At 37.8% G+C, this 23,831-nt stretch overlaps 1 protein-coding gene across 1 annotated transcript in view; it reads left to right on the forward strand.

Moving 5' to 3' along the window:
- The window catches only part of IDH3B (isocitrate dehydrogenase (NAD(+)) 3 non-catalytic subunit beta), a 687,127-nt gene extending 665,181 nt beyond the window's left edge, over window positions 1–21,946 (forward strand). Inside the window, exon 12 of the mRNA XM_044063995.1 lies at window positions 21,081–21,946. Within this exon, the coding sequence (XP_043919930.1) occupies window positions 21,081–21,158 (78 nt within the window). The 3' untranslated portion in view covers window positions 21,159–21,946. The remainder of the gene's footprint in view (window positions 1–21,080) is intronic.
- The last annotated feature ends 1,885 nt before the right edge of the window (window positions 21,947–23,831 follow it).

The raw sequence follows: 23,831 nt of genomic DNA on the forward strand, positions 1-23,831 counted from the left end.
GTGAATGACTCTTGCCCCATTTGATTTGCAGATGTGTAGCATTTCCATTAGGACAGGATTGGAGACTTCCCTGTAGGCTAGGCAGATGTCACCTCTCAGCAACCTGTAAGGAGTACAGTGACAGGGCTTTCAGTCTTACCACACAAAACATGGTTTGGAGGCCCTGAATTCTCCTTTTGTGGAAACCTCTTTGCTCTGTCCCACTGCTGCAGGTGTCTGGTGAGATAACATGCAAAAGGGGGCATTGTACTCAATCAGTGGTCTAATGAGGTTTGAATGTATGGAAGGAGTTGTAGCCTTGTCTGGCCAGGGTGTTTTCCGCAGCCTTGAAACATGTCTCTGTGACTGCACTGATGTCAGCATCTTTTGGGAAGTGCAGTTTCCTGTTTAAGCTCCTAGCATTAAGCAGGAAACTGGTTTTGTTACGTTGGAAGTTTATTTATTTTTTTTACATTGCCTTAAAAAGACACTGTGGGAGAAGCAAGAGCTTTTGCAAGTATTTGAAAGCCAAGAGGAGACAGGTGCAGACCATCTCTGGCAAAGCAGCACGGTCTATCAACTATGTCTTCCTAGGCTATGAAAAGAAACAAAAAACGAAAAGGTTTGGAAATAATATGGTTAGCACTTTCATTTATTTTAATAAATAAACTTCTTCAAAGACATTTCAGGAAGTTACACAATAAATAGTGTAAAAAGAAGGACATCACTTCCTATAACAAATTGTATCAATAAAAACAAACTTTTCTATACAATTAAAAAATATTAATCAAGTCACATCAATTTGTGAAGGGCCGATCTTGTCTCCTGAACCTGACTGACTTCTTTGAATCAGTCTCCAGAGCCATGGACAAGGGTAAGGTGGTCCACACAGCCTATCTAGACCTTGCCAAGGCCTTTGACACCATCCCCCACTCTGGAATCATAGATAAACTTACTAAGTTGGGCATTAATCCCTATGTCACCCAATGGGTTGCTAAATGGCTTACTGATAGAACCCACACTGTAAAAGTAGCTGACTCCAAATCCAGCTCCAGACAAGTGACAAGTGGAGTACCTCAAGGTTCAGTCCTGGGGCCGCTCTTGTTTGGCATCTACTTCTCTGAAGTACAGGTCAACACTAAGGGACTCTGGCTAACAAAGTTTGCAGATGACTGCAAACTGGGAGCCATTATTGAATCCCCAAATGATGTGGATACTCTACAAAAGGGCCTTACAGAAACAGATGCTTGGTGCCAGAGCCATGGGCTCAAGCTCAATGCCAAGAAATGTATTGTTATCCCCTTTGGAAAAAACATGTATCCATGAATTACCATATAGGTGGCAGTACACTAAACACAGAATAAGAGACTTAGGGACACAGGTGGACAGTGGTCTCACCTTCGATAACCACATCGCCACAACAGTCAGGAAATCCTTCTATGTGGCACACCTCATCATGAAGGGCTTTTCATCCAGAAAAAAGGAGGTCATTGTCCCACTGTACTCATCCCTCATTAGACCCATTATAGAATACAACGCCCCATTTGGTATGTACCTCTCAAGACATCTGCAACAACTGGAAAGGCCTCAGAAATACTTCACTAAAAGAATCACAGGCCTAAAGCAGATGCCCTACGCTGACCGTCTTAAAAAGTCCAGCTATACTCTGCTGCATATCGCCTATTCAGAGACGATCTCTGCTTAACATACAAGGCCATGTCAAACCCAGAGCTGTTGGACATGCTACACTTAAAGAAATCCCAATCCCTCAGAGCTACACGCTCCAGGGATCTAAACCTTGTCATCACAATAAACAAAACATGTTGGAGGGATAGGTTCCTGACCCAGAGACTCCCCAGAATCTGGAATAGATTGCCCATACATGTCAAGCAGAGTGCCTCTTTGGACCTCTTCAAGAGGAACCTTGACGATTGGATGGGAGAAAGGAAATTCACCCCAGGGATCACGTCAGTTGCCCTGCTAGACAGGGGTCCAGGAAAGTAAATAATGTGGGAAGAAATAGCCAGGGAATTGTTATGGCTAGGCTTGTATAGGCCCTTAGGGCTGATAGCCTAGTACCAACCTATGAAGGCAGTACATGTAAATTATTTTACATATTGCTAATAATGCTAAATATTCATCTTTCTAGAGACTTAAATTTTAAAAGACACCTTAAAGAACATTGTTCAAACCAGGGAAGATATGTTTTATATATAGGTTGCTAACGGCGTTTCTATGAATGCCAATGTCAACAATGGCTCAGAAGCTACGGTTAACAATATTAATTGAGGTATTGTAGAACTTTTGACACCAAACTTTTTAAGTGTAAGAAATTTTAACTAGAGATTACTTATCTCAAAGAATGCTTGAACAGACGACAGATACCTAAGGTTTTGAGGCAATGGAGGTATCCTGTTGGTCTTGTTAGAAATTCCTCTTTTCATTGTGAATTATTATATCGGTTTGATGACCAAGGTTGCCAGTTTTTGGAACTGTTAATTAAAGATTACATGGTTCAGATTGAGAGACTAACAGCCAAACTTTTCACTCTCAAAAATGCTATTAAAGAAGATAAGGATTTTTCTAGATATAAATATGACTATTGTCGGATTTTTAATAGCATTGACAATGCCATGTGTAAATACCATGACACCAAAATTAAGAAATTAGCTAGAGACAAAAAAAAGACTATGACAACGGTGTGGCTTATCCTCCCCCTCTTATTCACTCATTATAACACCGTTGATAACACTTCCAGTAATCCTGGTTTTTCCAACATTCCCGAAACGTCACTGGCCAGTGGTGAGGATGTGATGGACAAGTGACTGTTTCCTCACCACAGCATAGTGAACATTTGAAGGATAAACAATCCAGTAGGGGCTCCAATGAAATTATGGATTTTTCCACAAACAAGCAGAACAGTCAGACTCGGACAGGGAGAGGTTCTTACCAGAACCGTCGGCAGAGACGAAGGAATCGTCGAGGGAGATAGTTTCACAGACTGATCCATTTTCTGTTTCCCTCGATAACAATTACTCAGGCCTGACTGTTCACTCTAACTCATTGGGGGACTTTAAAGTGTATAATTTTTCTTCTTTTGCTGTGACTCAGGACTTTGTTAACATTCTATCCAAGGGTTTATCATTTGTGCCCAGCAAGGCGGCCAATTTGGCAGATACCCTTTTGGATTTTAAGTTGTTCTTACGCAAGGTAAATCTTAATTTATTATTTGGTAATAACACTGCTTTTAGTGATGAGAAACGTGTATAAAGTGTATTTAATCCCCCATTACATCCCACCCTTTCTTTTTATGAGAAAATGTGTGAAATTGATTTTAGACATGTATTGTCTAAGTCTGTAGTAGAGCACATTGTAATCTCTGTAAAGATGAATGGCATGTGATTAATTATCTTCAAAGGCACAACAGAGTATTAAAACCTGACAAAGGGGGTGGTTTGGTTTTCATAAATGACAGTGATTATAGGTCCAGGGTTTTGTATGTTCTTGAATCTGAAGCCTATGTTAAAGTTTCAGTGAATGAGGCTAATATCGCCTATCAACGTATCAGATCTTTACTCAATGATTTATTCATAGAAGGTTCAATTGATATCAACATTTATAATTTTTTGGACATCGTGGCACCAAAGATTTCTACCTTTTTTGCTTTACCCAGGAGCCACAAGGATTTATATAATTTACGCCCGATAGTCAATGGCAGGGGGTCAATTACTTATGCTTGTGCCAAATATGTTGATTCTAAACTGAAGAAATTTTTAGGAGCAGAAGCACAGATATGTCGTGACTCCTGGCATTTTTTGCATGCTTTTAATTCCTTGGAGTTTGATGAGAATTTGAATTTTCTTACAGTAGATATAAAATATTTATATACTGTTATTCCACGAGACTTAGGCCTGAAATGGGTCAGGAATTTTTTGCATGAGAAAGGCATTGATAAGGATGAGATTTATTTGATAGAATATATTTTGGATAAAGAAAAAAGTTATTGGATAATACTATTTGATAAGTGTTATTTACGGACAATAGGCATGGCCATGGGTTCTCTTTGTGGAGGTAATTTTGCTAATTGTGTCCTGGCCTTTTGGGAGAACAACTTATTGTTTAAGAATGAACTGTTTAACAATAGAGTTGTGTGGTATACCCGTTACTTGGACAACATTTTTATTTTATTCAGAGGTGACCAAAATACTGCTAGTGAGTTTATAGAATCTTTCAACATTAACTAATTTTTTGAAATTTACCTTTCAATTTGGTATTGATTCTGTTTCATTTTGGATGTACTTATCTCAAGATATCTGGCTAGTATTTTAGGAAACCTACTTATTTGAACACTTTCCTACACTTTAGTAGCTCTCACCCCTTTCACCAGAAAAAGCAGTTATTAAGGGGCAATTAGTGAGAGCAGCTAGAATGTCATCTTCAGAAGTGAGTTTTAACATTGAAATGTATGTTTTTACAGCAGTCTTATCCACCATCCTTAATAGATCAGGTGATTATTAAAGTCACAAATAAAAGGAGGTCAGGTATTTATAAACCATTATTAGTTGCAAAGTCACTATTACATCAGTCAAATGTTGAAATGGTTTCAGATATGGATGGTGCAGAGAATAACTTTAACACTAATTTTAATATTACTTTTATTACATCTTTCTCTGTCGATGCCTCTCTCTTAAAGGATATAGTTATTAAGAATTGAGCATTTATCTGTGATGACCACACTATTCAAGGGAAATTAATTGGTAAACCTAGGGTAATTTTTAAGAGGGGGATCAATTTTAAAGGGATTTTGGAGAGACGTACTCAACCCTCTATTAAGACCCCTGGTGTGTTCAAATGTGTTCATTGCAATTTTTGTAAATTCATTTGTACTGGTTCTCATTTCCGGACTAATAATGTGAAGTACACAATTAAAGGTAGGTTTAATTGTGACACAAGGGGAGTTGTTTACCTGGCCAGGTGTGACCACTGTGATGCCTTCTACATAGGTAAAACCGAGAGAGTTTTTAAGCAAAGAATTTATGAACATACCTATAATATAGACAAACAGAATTTAACTAGTGCCTTGGCTAGGCTTGTTTTAAACCATCCAGATCACACTTTTTCTTTTATGATTATAGAGAAAGTTTCCAAAGACATTCGAGGGGGACCTTAGTCTTTAATTTTAGAGGAAAGGGAGCTAAGATGGCAACTGCAGTTTAATGCCTATATGATCCCTGGTTTGAACAAACAATGTTCTTTAAGGTGTCTTTTAAAATTGAAGTCTCTAGAAAGATGAATATTTAGCATTATTAGCAATATATAAAATAATTTAAATGTACTGCCTTGATTAATATTTTTTAATTGTATAGAAAAGTTTATTGTTTTTACTGATGCAATTTGTTATAGGAAGTGATGTCATTCTTTTTACACTATTTGTGTAACTTCCTGAAATTTCTTTGTCTGAAGAAGTTTATTTATTAAAATAAATGGAAGCGCTAACCATATTATTTCCAAGCCTTTTCATTTTTTGTTTCTTTTCATAGTTTTGTGAGTTGGTTTTATTTAGTTTTTTGTATTGGATGTCTTCTTAGGCTGACTGATGCTGGATCCCCATGGATTGACACCAAAAGTTAAGCTAATTGTTGAAGTTTGTCATTTTTTTAATCTATATTGTGGCATCATCCTGGGTGAAGGTAGAATGCTGCTTAGGGCTAGGGTCATACCTGCCTGGGACACACAATCTGAGTGTTCAGTCATGTCTGTGTTCATATAGTCCAGAGAGGTATGTCTCAAGTCCTTCACCCCAACATGGACTATGACAGAGTCATAGTAGTACTTGTTGATTTACTTGACTGCATGCATGATTTGATGGTTCCTGGCAGCTGACCATGACCATCTCCTTGTCCAGCCTGGTGAGGGAGACTTCTGTGTGTCTCACTACCAAGTCACCTATAACCAAGACATTTGGTCTCGAGGTGTATTGCCTTAGATGCTTGTTACTGGAGACACTGGTATGTGTGTTATGTGAAGTGGATTCTGTTCATGTTCAGGTATGTGTGAGTGGTTTGCACTTGGGAGGTCTCTGATCTTTTGGTAGGCTCTTAGTGAGCACCTCCACATATGTGGTTTTGTGTCATGACCTTGTCTTGTGTAAGAGGAGAGGTGTATGTGCTTACAACTTCTTTGATCTCTTGTTGTTACGTGAGAGGATTAATTCCAGTGTCATGGTATAATTACATCCCTTACATATCATATTTGTTTGCTTTAGGAGTAAATGGTTGTCGGTATACATGAGTCAATTGCTACATTGCCTAAGGATGCCCATGTCAAGCAGGCTGGCTGGAGAAATGTTGGGAAACTGTCCATCCATTGTATCAGGTTAAAATCATAAGTGATATTAGGGAGTGGGCAAGTTAGATCAGTTTTTGCTTTAGGATTAACAAGGGGACTTATTCTATTGGAGATTAGGGATGAAAAGCTATGGCAATGCTGCTCAGTACTCATCTGCATTACCTGCAGTGCAGCAGGGAAGACTGGGAGGGTTCTACTGACAGGCATCTAGGTAAAAATTGTTTCTAGGTGTTTGTGTCTATACAGGGCACCGCTAACCCCTTTTGCAAGGTGCGCAGTGATGCACAAATGCAAGGCTTGGATATAGATGAAATTAAACACTTCTAAGCTAATCTACCAATAGGAACTCAAACAATGACTCTTCCTCCAGCAATCCCAACTCAGACAAACTGTATCTAACTCTTCTGCCACAAGGGTGCAGGGGAGCCCTTCTTAACGTTAGATGGCTGGATTAGTGCTCAAGTGTATCAATACAGGCTAGATTCAGCAGGTCTAAGTCTAGTCTATGTTAAGTACAGTACAACACAAATGCAGATAATGAAGCAGTCACAAACAGTAAAAAAAGAAAAAAAAATGAAATTCAATTAAATACAGTTGAAAAAGTTCAGATAAAAATATATACTTATTTTCCCGCCGTTTGCTTTTGGTGGCTTGGATTAAAGCAGAAACACTCTAGATCTCTAGCAAAGGACACCAAACATAGAGCAGCTCTGGTTAATGGAGTGCAAACCCATGCAAACTCCTACTCTGTTGCTAAATCATGGAACTCTATACCCTTATCTGCTAGGTCAACTCCTTCTCTCCAGTTATTCAAGGCCACTCTAAAAAAAAAAAAACTTCCTATCTAATACATGGCTCTGTTGCTGCTCTAGATCAGGCTAACACAAGCACTGTTATAGTGAAAAACACCTTCTCCTGACTACACTCTGTCCCCATTCTCGCTCACTCCTTCCTTATGCTAACTACACACTGCTTCTATTATCACTCACCTCCATATTCTAATTTTACACTTTAATTCCTGTTCCTCTCACTTATCCCCCCTACCATCTCCCCGTCACTCTTCTCTTTTCATTCTTCCCATATTCCCACCTTTATAACTTTCTCAGTCTCTCTCTCTCTTGACTTCCCTCTTCTCTCATATGACTTAATTTCCCATCAGATCTAACTTCATGTATTACCCTGGCACATCATACAGTAAGTGTACATATCAAAGTAGCCTTCTATTATGCATGCTTTATTCCTAGGCACTGTTTAAAGTGATTTATTATCCAATTATTGTACATACCAAAACTGTTTTAACCAATGTTAAATTGTACTTATGTCTACTTATGTATATTTCCCTTATATCATTATTGCTTATTGTTTGGAGCTTTTCTCTCTGGACCTCCATTAAAAATTTCCCAGCAAACAAATTTCAAATAAATAAATGAAATACATATTTCAAAAATAACTTTCTTTGTATCCTGTAAGGTTGATTTAAGGAGGATACACACTGATGCTATAATCATTTTGTTCACCCTGCCATAGCCCTCTTACTAGGACAAAACTCCGTTTTTTAGCATTGTTTTCCTCTTCGGTCTTGAATCCACTTCCTTCTGCTATTAAAATTACTGCTTCTCTCTTACCCCTCTCAACCTCACAGATCATTTCTAGCTTTCTTTATAAACTTCTCATGCTCTTGATTCATCAAATGTGCCTCCTGCAGGAGAGCAATTTGTGCTCTGGCTTTTGCAAAGTAGCCCAATAGATGTGCCCTTTTCTTTTTCTTCATTTAATCCATTTACATTCAATGAAATAAATGTTATTTCAGCCATAGTTGTCATTTAAATAGCGCATTCCCTTTTGTCATTCCTATTGCTCGCTGCCTTTTCTCTACATAATTTTTTTTCCTTTGTAAATGGCCTTTTAACTTGGTTAGATATAGCATGCTTCACATTTTCCTTTCCTTTTCATTGGTAAAGCTGGCATAGCCTTTGCATGTTTCCAAAGCTTCTCCAACCCCTTTCACTTTTCTCTTCCTGTTCCTGAGCCATTGTTCTGTATGGTGGTCTCTGCAAACTTCTTTTATCTATTATCAGGTTTCTTCTTAACTCCAAACACGCCCAAGCCGAAGGCCATTTGTGATCTTGCTAATGTATTATACAGCCTGCTTTCATTTTACAGTCAAACTTTCTTCCTTTTTTTCACAATTACAGCAACTTTATTTGTGGATACAGTAATTCCCTGTCTGCTTATTAACTTGAAGGTACCATTACCTGTAATTCTATTTTCCTGTACTTTTTACATCTAACTTTGAAGACCTATTAGGAATCTAAGCATTGTCACAGTATAAAGTCCTTTATGTAAGCAGAGTCTATTAGTTGTGACCACCAATTGGGTTGATAATTGCTAACTTCTAGCCCACTACTGTTCTAATTAGGTTATGTAATTGAACATATCCTCAGTACTAGCCAGTCTAGTGTCCTGGGGATCCTAGTGTTCATCTTTCTTATAAAAATATCTGCCTCTTCTAACACCTGCCTCTCTTCCATTTCTTTGAGAAGTTCAAGATGTCCTAGTCTTTGCAGATACTCATTGTGGCTACAATGCCTATAAGTCAATTCTACAATGTTTGTCTCTCCAGTTCAATCTAATATAGCAACAAAATTGAAAGTAGTAAGACAGTATCCCCCATGCCATGACACTTTCTCAGGGCATATCAATATTTCACCATTAACTTACTCTTGAATTATTTAATTCCCTAAATAGTTTAAGCCCCTGAACAGACATTCTAAGTCAAGTTGTATCATGTAGTCCAGCTTAATTATTGCTACTGCTTATCTTTTCATATAGAAATTTCCACCCATAATTGTGTCTAGCTCACTTCTTACTTTATAGCATTCTACTATAACTAAGCCCCTGCATTCATAACCATGTGCACTACATTACAGTGCATTCCCCATAGTATCCAAATTAATTTGCTTGGAAACTTAAAAACAGTAGCAAAACATCCTTCTTCAGACTGAAGTCTTTCTCAAAACATGCAAATAATATCTAAATCCCCAACAAAGCACTACGATTTTTTAGATAAAATATTTTGGTACATTACTAAGTCCCAGATGAAACTATCCAGTTTGAGTTTCGTTAAATATAGGCATTTAATTAATATTAAGCATTGCTAGTTAAAAGTTCTGCTGTGATAAACATGACCAGCTTATTAAACACTGTTAAGTTCTATCTGGGTAGAAGATGCTGCCACTTTTGTTGCAGCCATGACTCTCAGTGCATGCTTTTATTTCCCAAGCTTTCTCTAACATTTCCCTTGAAATACAGGAAAAGGTTTAGCCACTGCTCTGCCTGATGACATGAATGGACCATTTAATGTTTCCTGTTGTTGGGAACCTGCTATTTCTGCACTGTCCCATCCTTTGATTTCATACCTCTCAAAATGGAAACATCACAAATCTGGACAAAGGCCCATGAAAAATAGGTACAAATCTATACGCTGATTAACATAACATTTGCATACATAATTATGTAACCATGCCCACTCCAATGGAATTGTGGGATACTCACTTTCAAACGTAACCTGATGAACAGACAACCAAAATATGGCCCCAGAGTCCCCCACAGTCATTCCAATGTCCCATTACTTGGCTATTTCACCTCATTTACCATAAACACTGTAATGTGCATACTGCTTTACTTCTGCAATGATTATTTGCATTTCATTTAAAAATTATTTTACATTTTATACACAAAAACTAATAGACATCTACTAAACAAAGCAATACAGTTTCACAATGAAAATAGTCTTGGCATTAAAACTTATCTGCCCTTGAAACTCACATTTATTAAAATCCACATGCAAAGAAAATGCATCCGGCCAGTGGCAGATAAAGATTACCTTTGGGCTGTTTTCAAATCATAGGCCCCTTGCACACGAAACATACACATGTTCTTTGATACACCTTTGACTATTAAATTATATTACTTGTATAATACAGCACACTTGTTAGAGCACGTTTTAAATTTATTGTTTTGAACATTTTTCCAGTAAGCAATGAAACAAAATGCATGGACCAATAATGACAAAACTGCCCAATTCAGAATATTTCCATCATAAAAGTCTGCTCAAATGTCTGCAATCCACCAGTATCAGTAAATATGCACAATCTCTGCAGACGTAAAAGTCATCTAAATAATTCCACATTAAAGAGATCTGTAACTAATGAAGAGGTTGCTGCTAGTAAACAACTTTAGATTTTATTGTTTCATCTACAAGTAAAGTGCCTGCTGCCCTTGAAGAATAAACTGCCTATGTTACATTAAAAAAATAGTAATATTTCAATAGGGAATGGATAGCAAACTGATAACAGGTTCATAGTTACTAGGTAACTCCTCCAAAGGAGACTATTTTCAGGACTGCAGCATCCACCCTCTTTAAAAATACAGTAGCCACAATCCATCTGTATACTGTGGGAGTAGAACCCATAGCCTTCTGAATCCAAAAGCAAATATTCTCTACCTGTTGTGCTACTAACACAGACTTCATGTAAGTAGCACTAAACTTCTCTCACGCTGAGGAACTATGCAGCACAAGAAAGAAAGAAATCTGGAAAAAGCCAAAATTTATTGAGGGGGACAAAGGCTCAAGGTACAGGGTTTGATCCTGACTAATTGTTACCACAAGGCATGGCTAACTGGGGCATTATATATATATATATATATATATATATATATATATATATATATATATATATATATATATATACATACATGCACACATACAGGTTAAAACACAGCAGCAGGCAGGTAAAAAGAAAACCAGACTAAGATTGCAGGTCTGATAAATTAATTGCACAGTGCACAGTGCACAGCACACTGAAAGCTAAATTAACTGCACAGTGCACAATGAAAGCTAAATTAATTACACACACACCAAAGATTAAAACACAGCAGCGGGTAAAAAAAAAAAAAAAAAACACAGACTTCTAAGCTTGCAGCTCTGATAAATTAATTGCATACTGAAAAGCTTGCCCAGTAGTTGCAGCAGATAACTGAAATGGCCCAGTAAAGCCAAAATGGCAAATGGGACTTAACGAATGCAGCTTTTAGATAACCTGAAACAAAGTAATTTAACATAAAAATTTAGATTTATGAATGCAGCTCAGCAAAAAATCTGAAACGCACAGACTTCTGATAAATTAATTGCACACTGAAAGCTTGCCCAGTAGTTAAGCAGATCAACACACACACCCTTGCCCAGTAATTAAGGAGATCAACGGTTGCAGTAGATAAACTGAAACGGCCCCATCAAAGGTTAATGCACTTATGAACAGCAAACATAGCAGCAGGTAAATTGAAATGAGACTTGCAAATAACATAAAACCAGAAATGCACGTACTTCGGATAAATTAACTGCACACTGAAAGATGCTGAAATGAGTAGATAAACTGAAACGGTGCAGATAAAACCTGCACACACACTTGCAGTAATTAAAAATGAGAGAGAGAAACTTAACGTTACACATCTGAGCAGCAGATAAAACATAAAACTTGTCTTGCACACTTGCCCAGCAGATAAATGACCAGGTAAAATGCACAACACTTTGCCGTGCATGAACTTCTGATAAATTAACTGCACAGCGAAAGCTTACACACCAGCGGTTAATGCCACAGACTTATGAATGCAGCAGCTGAAACCTTCCAGCTCAGGAGATAAAACTTGAGCAGCAGATAAAACCTGCACGCACACTTGCCCAGTAGTTAAAAAGAAAGAGAAACTGAACAAGTCAACGGTTACAGCTCAGCAGCAGATACATCATGCAACATAAAACTTGCACACTTGCCCAAAGAGATAAATGAGTTGAGCAGGTAAATTGAAAAGGCCCACAAAACAACTGATAATGCATATCAACATCTCAGCAGCAGATAAAGTTTTCCAAACACATCTCAGCAGGAGATAAACTTGCACATGCACACTTGCTCAGCAGGTAAACTGAAACGGGACTTACGAAAGCAAACTGTCCAGCTCAGCAGCAACTTGCCCAGCAGCAGATAAAATAAAGAAAAACTGAAACAGTCTGAGTGCATGAACTTCTGATAAATTAAATGCACATTGAAAGCTTAGGGGTCTGTTTCTTACCTGAAGGCTGGGACGTGATGTGGGCAGATATGCACATTTGCCGCCATTGATGTTTATATTCCCTATTTCCCTCCAGTCCAACAGGCAGTAGCTGATGTCATCACACATGCCATTGTAGGCTGGTGATGGATGACATCATCAGCCATAAATTTAAAGTGGTAAACTGGTTAAAAATTTAAAAAAAAAAAAAAAGGAAGAAGAAAGACCAGGAAATTCGGAAATTAAGGGGGCCACTCAGGAATTAGTGGCACCCCAATATTTTGCCCTCAAAAATGGTAAATACCAAGGAATTTGGTATGGTTGAGAGGTATGTACTGGGGGGGGGGGGGTGAAAGGAGTCAGGACCTTTCCGTGCCTGTACAGAAATCAACTGGATAAGCTCATCTGCAAACTGAAACACTCAAAGGTAGATAGTTGCGTGCTGAAGGATAGTTACACTGATTCCTCTGGAGGTAGGGATTTCAGATTTTCAGTCACCTCTGTGTTCTAGGTGCCCCAGGGTGTCTCCAAAGGGGACATCATCAGAGAGAAACGTTAGAGACCCTTTTTCTTTGAATTCAGCATCATACATGACAGATTTCTCCATGGAATGTAAGTGCTTTCTCTTGCTCTTCCTCTTATGAGAGTCCCCCCCTCAGTGAGAGGGGGCTGGAGGGAGGGTAGTAAAAGAAAGAAGGGTCAGATAGCCAGGAACCTTGCCATCTGGGCATTTGCTATCCCCTGTGGATATGTTGGTAAACTACCAGAGGAGGGGAGGTGGGTTGCTGTAGATAGGGCTTTTCATAGCCCTGAAAAACTGAATTCATTGAAGAGGGAAGGGACAGCGGAACCAAGACGAACAACCTTAGAACCACGGTCCCTCCCTGTCCCAAAGAGAAATTGTCAAAGTAAAAATCAGAAACAAATCAGTGCATGCAGATGCTCTGAGGTGCAAGGACTACTTCGAAAAATAGTAGTGAACACGTGCTTCCTGAAGTCGAACAGACCTGGCCACGAGAGATCTTCAGACTGTTGAAACATAAATATCTTAATTCAGTTACTATCCACATGCATGTTTCCTTCCTGTGCAGCAGGGAGAACTGTTGATATATCTTTCAGCACTAGGAACTTTATAATCACATTGTGATTTTCAAATGCATAGAGTTCTAAAACATTAGAACATAAGGAGTTTGGTAGTCAAATGCTATCCAGTTCTAATACATTTGCAACACAAGCACTTGTGCAAATTGGTTTGATATTTACATGCCATATAGTTTTAATACATTTGTAACACAAACATCTTGTATAAACCAGTTTGAAATTCAAAGGACATATAATTCTTTACAGAATTACAGCTGGCTATGCTGGAAAAAAGTTCAATCGGTGCCGACCGGATACGGTCAATGCCAAAGAGGGTTTCTTATTGGTGCCGATAGGGAGCTCTGCTCCAATAGTTTCTCCGCCTTATCTTGTACTTGTTTTGGAATGGAAGATTCTTTGGTTCAGAAGGTGCAGGTTTCAATAAAACTATCAGTTCCAAGGTGCTGTTGGAACAGAAGCAATATGCTTAGAATCAGTCGATTCAGAGGAACTTAAATGAACTAACCCTCTGTGCCTTCTAGGAGACAGAGCCAAGGAAGAAGGTGGCACCAACCTATCTAAATCTCTGTTGAAACAGAAGAGAAGACTGATGAGGGAGATGTTTCACTTTCTTCTCTGTCAGCACCAGGGATGGCCTCTGAATTAAAAAAGCTTAAACTTATATACAACAAGATGTCTTTCTTGAAAAACAATGTTAGTGTGTTATCTCTTTGTTACCAGCACAGCTGTATGTGGAAGTACCTGATTCAAACAGAAACAAAGCAAGAGAAAGGCTACCAGAAAAGGGAACCTCCTGCTGCATTTCTGTCACATCTCAAAAAACAAGAGGGCCCTTAGATTTTAATGGAAAACAGAAAATATGCTTTTCCAGGAGATCTGTCGAACACACCCACTCCCACACTCATGCAAGATAGGGAGGGAAAGCAGAAGAATAGCAAGAATTTTCTTTTTAAATTAATGAGGAGGAGGAACCTACCAACAATGGTAGAACAGACTACAAATCATATCATCTAAAAGGAGAGGACAGAAGTCACATAGAAGGAAATAGAACTATACAGAAGAAAAGTTCTTTAGGGAAGGGTAGCTTGAGAGCTCTGGTGAACGCATCTGTCTCTGAAAGTGGCAAATGAGATCTGAGGTAACTAGGAGAGAGGCATTGTGGGTAGAGCTCAAGTTCAAGAGTTTTTTTGTCATTGTGAGCTGTAGTACTGGCTGAGTCGGTTGCAATATTCGGAACAGAACCCATCAGTCAAGGTTAAATTATGACTGACATCAGATCAATTGATTTCAAGAGTTTGTTCAAGAAAATCTTATTTTAAGTGAAAATTATGTTTTCCATTTTACCACTTAAGCAAAATTATTTATTTTATCATGTTATAACCACATTTCCTATCCTGTGCATGGCTTTCTATGCACCTTGTTTCTCATGTTTGCAAGAGACTTATGTACTAATTTTACTCCTTTTTGTTTTATTTTTTAGTTTATCTATTTCACAATTTATTGTACAAACCTCAAAGTTGTCAATGAGCGGTTTTGACAATTAGTTTCACTTACTGCTTACATCAGTCACTTTATTTAATGTTAAATCAAATTTTCTCAGCAGTCTTGACTCTTGTCTTATAATTTCTAATACCAGAGAGAATTCTGTGTCAAACTAACAAATCTTGCAACTCACCAAATTCACAGTGTTTGGCACATTTCTTTCAAGCAGTAGATTCATATGCCATCATAAAGAACAAGTAAACTGGTAGATTATTTTACTGCTGACAGTAACTTTGAAATGTCTAACTCTTGAAAACTTAAGTATTTTATTATAAATACGTGGCAAGTTTTCCCTTGTGACAAACAGGAACATAGCATACTGTATGCTTTCAGGTTTCCTTATATTCTGTAATAAATTAAATTTCTGAACGCAGTTTTCAGTTCATAGAGAAATTAGTCTGAAGTTTAAACAGATGGGATTACAGACCTCTGCAGCTGAATTATTTCTCATATGAATGAATGAATGCCTTATTTTAAATTACTTATCACACCACGTAATATACTGACATTCAAGATAGGTTAAATAAGATAAACACCAGGTGCATGTGGGTAGCTTCATCAGCTTCAATTTTATAGTGCACAGTGATACAAAATGTCACACAGTATGATGTACATGCTAAACTGTGACACAGGCTGGAAGCACCAAACATCTTAAAGCTATGCATAATATACTAAACTTACCTCAATCTACCTTTCAGAGTTATAGTTTACTTTATTGCTTAAAAAATGTCTTAAGTATGTATTATTGTAAAGTAATACATATAATTAATATCTGCTGTTCTTATTTATATATCAAAATTACCTTAACTACTGTACTCAAATGTTACTGAAGCTTTTCTTTCTGGGCCTCTATGAAAAACTAGTTTTGCCCATCTGGCAAGCAAACAAATGTTCTACGGTGTGTCAAGATGAAATGCTGACTACGAGCGAGATGACCTGGGTCCATCTAGTATCAAATGTGCTGGAGGAGTTGATGATGGGTGAAAGAGGAATGATGAGGTGCAACCTGCTCAGCTCTGTGATGGTGGCATGATGGATGTGCCCCCGCTGGCTTCTGTATTGGGCCACTATTCATAAAGACTCTGCACCATGGAGTAGGGCTGATATGCAGTAGAAAAACATATTTGAGATTCACAGAAAGTGGTACACAATGTGGTAAGACCCTGTGCACAGTCTGACCCCATTGTGTAATCACAGTACTCCATGTACAGATTAGACATGTAAATGATGCCCTCCCCCCAATCTTATGTAATTTACAACTACTTCTGGTTGGTTCTAACAGGGGTAACATATGGCACTTGAACTGGATACCTGCAGGTGGAGTAATGCTTGTGACTACACATATCCCCCTTCCCTGCTAATATCTTTTTATAGGTTAATAGGCTAATGACCACTAGTGCCTTTATAAGCCTAGCTGTGCACCCCAACCCAGTTTTGTCCCCAAGTACCTTGGGTATCTATTAAGTGGGGGAGTATGCTAGTAAGAAGGTGGTAAAAGGACTTGGGGGGTGTTAATTGGAGAAACATTATACTTACTGACAGCATCTGTCCATTAGAGCCATGGGAGCCAGACCAGGGATGAATTTCTGATTTCTCATTCAGTGGTCAAGATTTTGTTTGAATAGGTCTGGGATGAATTTTGCTTCACATGGATGGGAAGCCTGTTCCATAACACAACCACAAGAACTACGCAGCATTCCATTGCTGCATTAAAAAAAAACTCCTTTGCAAAACATAACTGCTACCACTGCGATACTTTCCTTGTCCCCACGCTTTGGCAGTGCTGAGCTCCCACTAATGGGAGCTCTCACAGCACCAGATTACCCTACTATCATATCATGACAACGATCCAATTCCACTTTCATGGCTAATTAATCATACATCTTTACTAATCACATTTAGGCACAGTAGGTAGCAGATATTCTGTTAAGGTAAATAAATTATACTATAATAAATAGATGATTCCTTTCGAAGGTATGTGATGCTTCAATTCAACACAGTAGTCAGGAACAACTTTAGCATCAGAGCACACAGTATATCAATGTGTAGTCTGTGGTGATGTATGCCATTCATAAAGAAAACCTTTTCTTTGTATGCCATGTTAGTGAAATACCAAACTGACAGATGGCATACCAATCACACTACACAAAAGTCATGGTCTCAAGCTAAATGCAAAAAAATGCTTAGTAATCCCCTTTGGAAAAAGCAGAGTACCCGCAAACTACAACATAGGACGTAATCCCCTGAAATCTGAAGAAGAAATAGGGGATCTAGGGACCCAAGTAGATAGTCAGCTTTCCTTTGATAACCATGTTGCCAAAGTGGTTAGAAATCCTTCTATGTGACCCATCTGATCACGAAAGGGTTCGCATCAAGATCTAAGAATGTAATGGTGCCCCTCTACTCTTCCCTCATCAGACCCATTATTGAGTACAATGCACCAATTGGAATGTACCTGGCTAGACATCTCCAGCAGCTGGGGACCACAGAGGTACCTAACCAAGAGGATTACTGGCCTCAAACAGTTGCCCTATGCAGCACAATTGAAAAAGCTAAGACTGTTCTCTGTTGCATACCGCTTTCTCAGAGGCGATCTCTGTCTAACGTACAGAGTTGGACATGCTCCATCTTAGCAAAACAAAATCTACTCGAGCTACACACTCTAGGGATATAAACCTCAACACAACAATGAATAGAACATGCTGGAGGGATAGATTCCCTTCGCAGAGACTTCCCTTACTATGGAACAGGGTCCCAATCTACATAAGACAGAGCCCCTCACTATCACTCTTCAAGAGGAACCTTGATGAGTGGATGGGTAACAAAGTTCACACCGGGGATCACACCAACAGCACTACTAGATAGGGGCCAAGGGTACTAGCTGCTAGTACAAGGGTCTAGGGAACTACTAAAGGGACGGTGAATACCGCACAATGTGGCTGGGCTAATATATGCCTTCGGGCAGATAGCCCAGTACCAACCTATGAGCCTATATGTAATGTATCTGCACATTATGTTTATAATTTTTTTGGGTGGGGGAAGCCAGACCTTTCAGTTGCTCCTGTTCTGGAGGAATGTTCCTATTTTCAGGCATGATTTACCCTTCACATGTTGTACCTATTTTTGGAGGTGCATTCCTATTTTTGGGGTTAATTTACACATGCGAATGATGTTGAAGCTATTTAGAACACAGAAAACCAGAGTACATATCCAAAACACTTGTGGCACAAATAATTTAAAGAAAGAGGACCCACATGTTACAGCTTCCTTTTTCAGAAACAAAACTAAATGTGTGCGAGGTAAATGTTTACAGCATCTATTGAAGTCTACAGACTTTACACTACATCTTTGATAATATGCTTATATTTTACTCACGCTCAGTTTTTTTAAACTTGTGTTTCTGAGTAGTATCTCACTGACCTACAAGAAGTGAGAGGAGCTATGTGTTCCAGATTTTTGGCTGGTTGTACCTACTTTTCAAGAGTCTTTATACCTGTTTTTAGTGTCTGCAAGTTGAGAGGTATAGGGCAGGGCATAAGCTAAAGTGGCATTGCTGGTAACATGGTGAGCAAGGACATGAAGAAACATTACAGTAGAGGTAGGAATAAGTCTCTCACTGCACTTCATTGCATGCCTACTCACTGCATATCGAGCAAGTCAAGGGTAGTAAGAGTAATCCACTTCTTTTATCACATTACCGGCCAGTGTTATTGTAACCTTCCCAGCACTCTTACTTCTGTGTCTGGTCATAGAGCAGTGTACAGACTAACTGTAAATATTACACAATGGAATTTGAGGACCCATCTGGCAAAGCAATACACTTGGGATATTCTCCAGTACAGTGAACCCAGAGAAAATAGAGCAATGAAGCAGCACCAGGAGGTTGAAGTCAGCAATAGATGACCCAAGCAGCAACTCTAAGAATGTGGAGTAAACTGCAGGAAAAACTAAAATAAATACAGCATTCCTTGGTAAATATGGAGCATCTTCCAATGGACACACTTCAACTGTGGTTTATAAGGTAAACAGTATGGTAACAGCAAGCTGCTAAAATGATCGGTCTTTTTTCTCATCCATTATTCTTCCTATATACTTACGCTGACCTGTTAAGACAGTAGTGTGTAGGATCTTTTTGGTCTGCATTTACTGCTTTACTATTAACCACTTCTACGGGTGGGTTAATACATTGCTTTTACCCCAGTCATTTACATTTTTTGCTTTCTTGACTTTTTTTTTACATTTACATGTTTTGCTTTCTTTTCCTCTTATTTACAGTAGAGGTTTATGTTTGAGGTAAGGTGTACTTCCTTAATTCATGTATTCACTTGCTAAGCCCATTAAACAGAACTGCCTTTTTTCTGATAAAAACAGAGATTATTCTCTGGTTAAGTGATTTGTTCAACAATAGTTTGCAAGTGTGATGATGTGTCTAAATGTATATATGTTTAATTCATTTAACCTCAGCTCTGCTTTGATTAGATGTATTGTATCACACCAGAGATTTAAACAGTAAATTCAAAACACACTTTTTTTCATGACGCTATTACCATGTAGTATTGGTATAATTCCCCCGTTTACCATAATAGTGGATGTTCATGCACACACCTGCACACTTTTATACATTACTAGTTTACTTCATCCAGTTTTCTATATTTTTGTATGTTTTTTTTTTTTACTAGCTTTCATTGTATCAACATTTTTTTGGCAAAGCACTGACATTTTTTTCTGAGCTGCTAATTATTTAGTTTTTTATGCACACTAATACACATGAATGGATAGTTACCAGATGATATTATTAAACAGATGTATTTTTATATTTATAGTGTTCTAGTTAGCTGTTTAAACATAACCTATGTCTTTTTTCTTGATTTTTTTCACAGATCTGATGAAGGCTTTATTGCATTAGGTAGCCAAAATTGATTTTAGTTAAAAGTCTTTTCATGTGTATTTTATGCTTTTCTTAAAACCTGATTTTAGAATGTGGGTTGCAAATAGATAGGCAGTGTTTTCCTTAACTAGGATTTAGTTTGATCTAATCAGTAGTAATGTGTGAGGGTGGATAATTGTTCTAAAATGCACTTTTACAGCCCTGTTTATACGGTTTGCTTTGAATAGGCTGGTTTAAAAATAAGCAATGTGTACATTTTCCACACCTACTTTTAAGTATATAAAAGATGATATGTTTAACATTGTTAAAATATTTCTGATATTTTGTTACTGAGGATCGCTTGTCTGTGACAAAGGCTTATTGTTTTACTACATGGGTTTCATGATTTTTGGAAATTATATTGACAGATCTCATCAACAAAGTTTTAAGACCACTAGTTTCTTTGTCTTTTATTTTTTCCTCAACACCAACACTCATGGTGGTGAGGTTGGAACTAGACAGATTCCTTTGCTTGTTCATATTTTAAGTGTGATAATCAAACCTAAGACTTAAAGGATGCAAGTTAAAGAGCTCATAATCTTAAGCATCAAAGCTGAACTGCCAAGCAACGTTATCCTAAAATGCATGTGGCCACAAAATCAGAACAAAGCTATGTAAAAAGAAAGGTGAAATGAATTTTGGTTTTATTTCCTTGTGATTGGGGTCATTCTTAATAACAGAGAGGCCTGCATACTGGCACTAAAACTTATGAACAAGCATAAGGAATCCCATCATAACTCAATTCTAGCTGTAAGAGGACTGTCTATTTATCTCGTGAAGACCTTGCACACTGAACTGTTGAAATGGTTAAGCATGAGTAAGCGTATACTGTATTTATGAGTTGGTGTGCGTTTTTAGCACAGTTTTTTGCTACCAAAAACAATTAGTTTCAAAATGATCTAACCTCCAACTCAGCCAGTTGCAGTAAAGTACACTGTGGCAATGAGCAGCTGTAAATAACATGTAATAAATATGTTGACACTATAAAGTAACATACAAAGCTGCAATAGACTCTGTTTTGTTTTAATACAATAATGGTATATATTTAAGCTGATTAGATACTTCTTTTTTGTTCTAGGTTCGAACTGCTGATATGGGTGGATATGCTACTTCTGATGAGTTTACTCGTGCTGTGATTTCCAACATAAGTTATTAAGTTATCCATCTGAACAGCTTACTATTTTGTTAATCTTGCATTTGTTAGATTTATCATATTTCTATACTTCTGTGACATTTGTTGGTCATTTTCTGCTAAAAAATGTAGCTGTATTAAATGTGGACACTGATGGAGACTATTTGTTAGTATTGTGGCTACAGCAACATGCCTGACGGTTTTATACATTGTGACAGTGTTGCCCTTTCTTTGACTGAATGATGCCAGCCACTGCACCTAGTAACACAGGTGAACTGTTAGAACCATTGCTTCTTTTGTGTAACTATACAAGGCAGGCATATTTCTGAATGCTGGAAGTGAGGAAACCACAGATTAGGATCATGCATTATAGGGGAAGAATCACACCAGTAATGTATATGCAGTGTTCCTTGTGTGGTTCTAATATTATACTCATCTACAAAGGCAGACTAATATATTAGTAGCTCAAGGGTTGACGGCTTTGTTCTGGCCTGTAGTCACTGTCTCTGGAGGCTGGATGTTCTACTTGTGTCAATATGAGCTTTTAATAGGTACTTTGGTTTCATCTGACCTCCCAAAATATATTTGGTTGATTGGCTACTTTAACCTGTCCATATATTTTGAACTTACTCATGCATATGTAACATACGTCATTGCTAAAAAAAAGATTCTAAGTGGAGCCAGTTCATGTAGTCAGTCAACAGAAAAAATGTTAATAAAATGGTGGATAGATGAAATGGTGTTCAGTTAGAATACTTAAATTAAAATGTTATACTCTGTAAGCCTGCCTAATAAAAATAGAGTGGAATACACTTACTGTGAAGTATATGATTATGCAGTAAATCATTTATCCTTAACAGTACATCTTAGGGTGTTTTTTCTCTATACTGTCACACTTATTGCCATAAGTCACAGATGGGTCTTTCTTACATAGCAGAAGATTGTTGGGTGAACATGTAATTTGTATGGTCTTCATAGTTCCAACAAAATTTGACGGATGAATATAAGATCTCAGTCCCCCTGCTGGTAATGTATGTGTAGGAGAAAAACAAACCAATACATTCTACCCAGAAACCAGTCAAGGTCAGAACACTATTTAGAGATTTAATAGTATGCATTCAGGAAGAGATGGAAAGGTATAACCAGTGTTCTTTTTTGTAAACAAAAAGGTGGTGGTACACTTACATTGTGTTTGGGTCAGGCCCCCCCCCCCCCAAAAATATTTTTTTTTCCAAATGCTCTTTCATGAAAAAAATAAATAAATAAAATCTTCTGTCTTAATAATATAACAATTGACGTCACTTCTCAGAACAAATTATTAAGGATGATAGTGGATAATAATCTTAAAATTTACCTGCATTATCCTTGGGTTAATATAATTGCTTTTTTTTTTTTTTTTTTTTGAAGGGTTGTGCCAATGCCCTCCACAGTGTAATTAACTAGTTTACAAAGTGAATAAAAATTCCATGATTTTTGCAGTTTGCGAAATTGTTGGCCATAAATCAATCACAAGAGATGCACCTTTTATGACATTCTGCATATGCATACAATACAGACAGAAATAATAATAATGAAGTAACCTAGTAAGTGAAAGGTAGGAAGATTAAGACAGGGTTTTGAGATAAAGGACATTTTAGATTCACTACGTTTAGGTACAAACCTTGCAGATATACTATTAGTAATCAGTGATATAAGAGGTTAATTAGGCTAAGAAGCAAAAAAAAAATATTATGTCCTGCATCCCCCCCCCCCCTCACAGTAGCCACCTGCCCAGCAATTCTAGTGGTCCATTACTTAGCTATTTCTCCCCAGTTACCATAAACACAGTTCAATCCTATCAGTGTTCATACTGTTTTCTTATTTATTTGTACAATGATTACAGACATTGAAATAAAATAACACAAACAATACAGTCTCACAATGAAAACAGAGGTAGCATGAGCAGTAAACTTCTCTGCCACTGAAGCTCACATTCGATGAAAGGGCATTAATACCCACATTCAAAGAAAATGCATCTGGGCAGTGGAGGATTAAAGGGGCACTGTCCCATGACTAAAATTGCATTTCTGCCTCGGACCGAGCTTAAAACTTTGCCACCCACTTAGCTAATCACCTCCATGTTTGTGACATCGGTAATGACGTCTAACAATCCCACCCACGGCATTAAGTTTTTTTAAAGGGTACACAAACCTGTATTCCAGTTCTGTTTTACTTCCCTCTGGAATAAGACACTCAGTGCTAGTGTTCCCTGCTTCACACAGTGCACTATACTTGTTTCTACCTTGTTTTTTGAACAAAGACAAAAATAACGGCATACCCCCCCCCCCCAAAAAAAGGACGTTTTAAATATTGCTCTTAGAAAGTTGCCAGAATAAAAATGTCTGGTTACCATGCATTTTCTGAAGGATATGTAGTCTGGAACTCAAATGACTGTCATTGAGTAAATGCAATACTTATTGATTTGCCACAAAAAAATTTCAGAAAACTGCAAATTTTCTGAGGAACAGATTCAAAATATGAGACAAAAATCTGGACAGTTGAGAGGCACTGTCAACTTGCACGAGCCAATCCCAAGGCTTACCTGGTGAGGCTAGATGCTCACATTATCCAGAGATATTTTTTTTCCTTACAGTTTATAAATGTTTCCCTGCCTGTGTCAGTAGTGCAGCTAGGGTGGGTGGACAGGGAAAACGCAAT

The sequence above is a fragment of the Protopterus annectens genome, chromosome 2.part2 (genome assembly GCF_019279795.1).
Source record: "Protopterus annectens isolate FY-2018-M chromosome 2.part2, PAN1.0, whole genome shotgun sequence".
Lineage (NCBI taxonomy): Eukaryota > Metazoa > Chordata > Ceratodontiformes > Protopteridae > Protopterus > Protopterus annectens.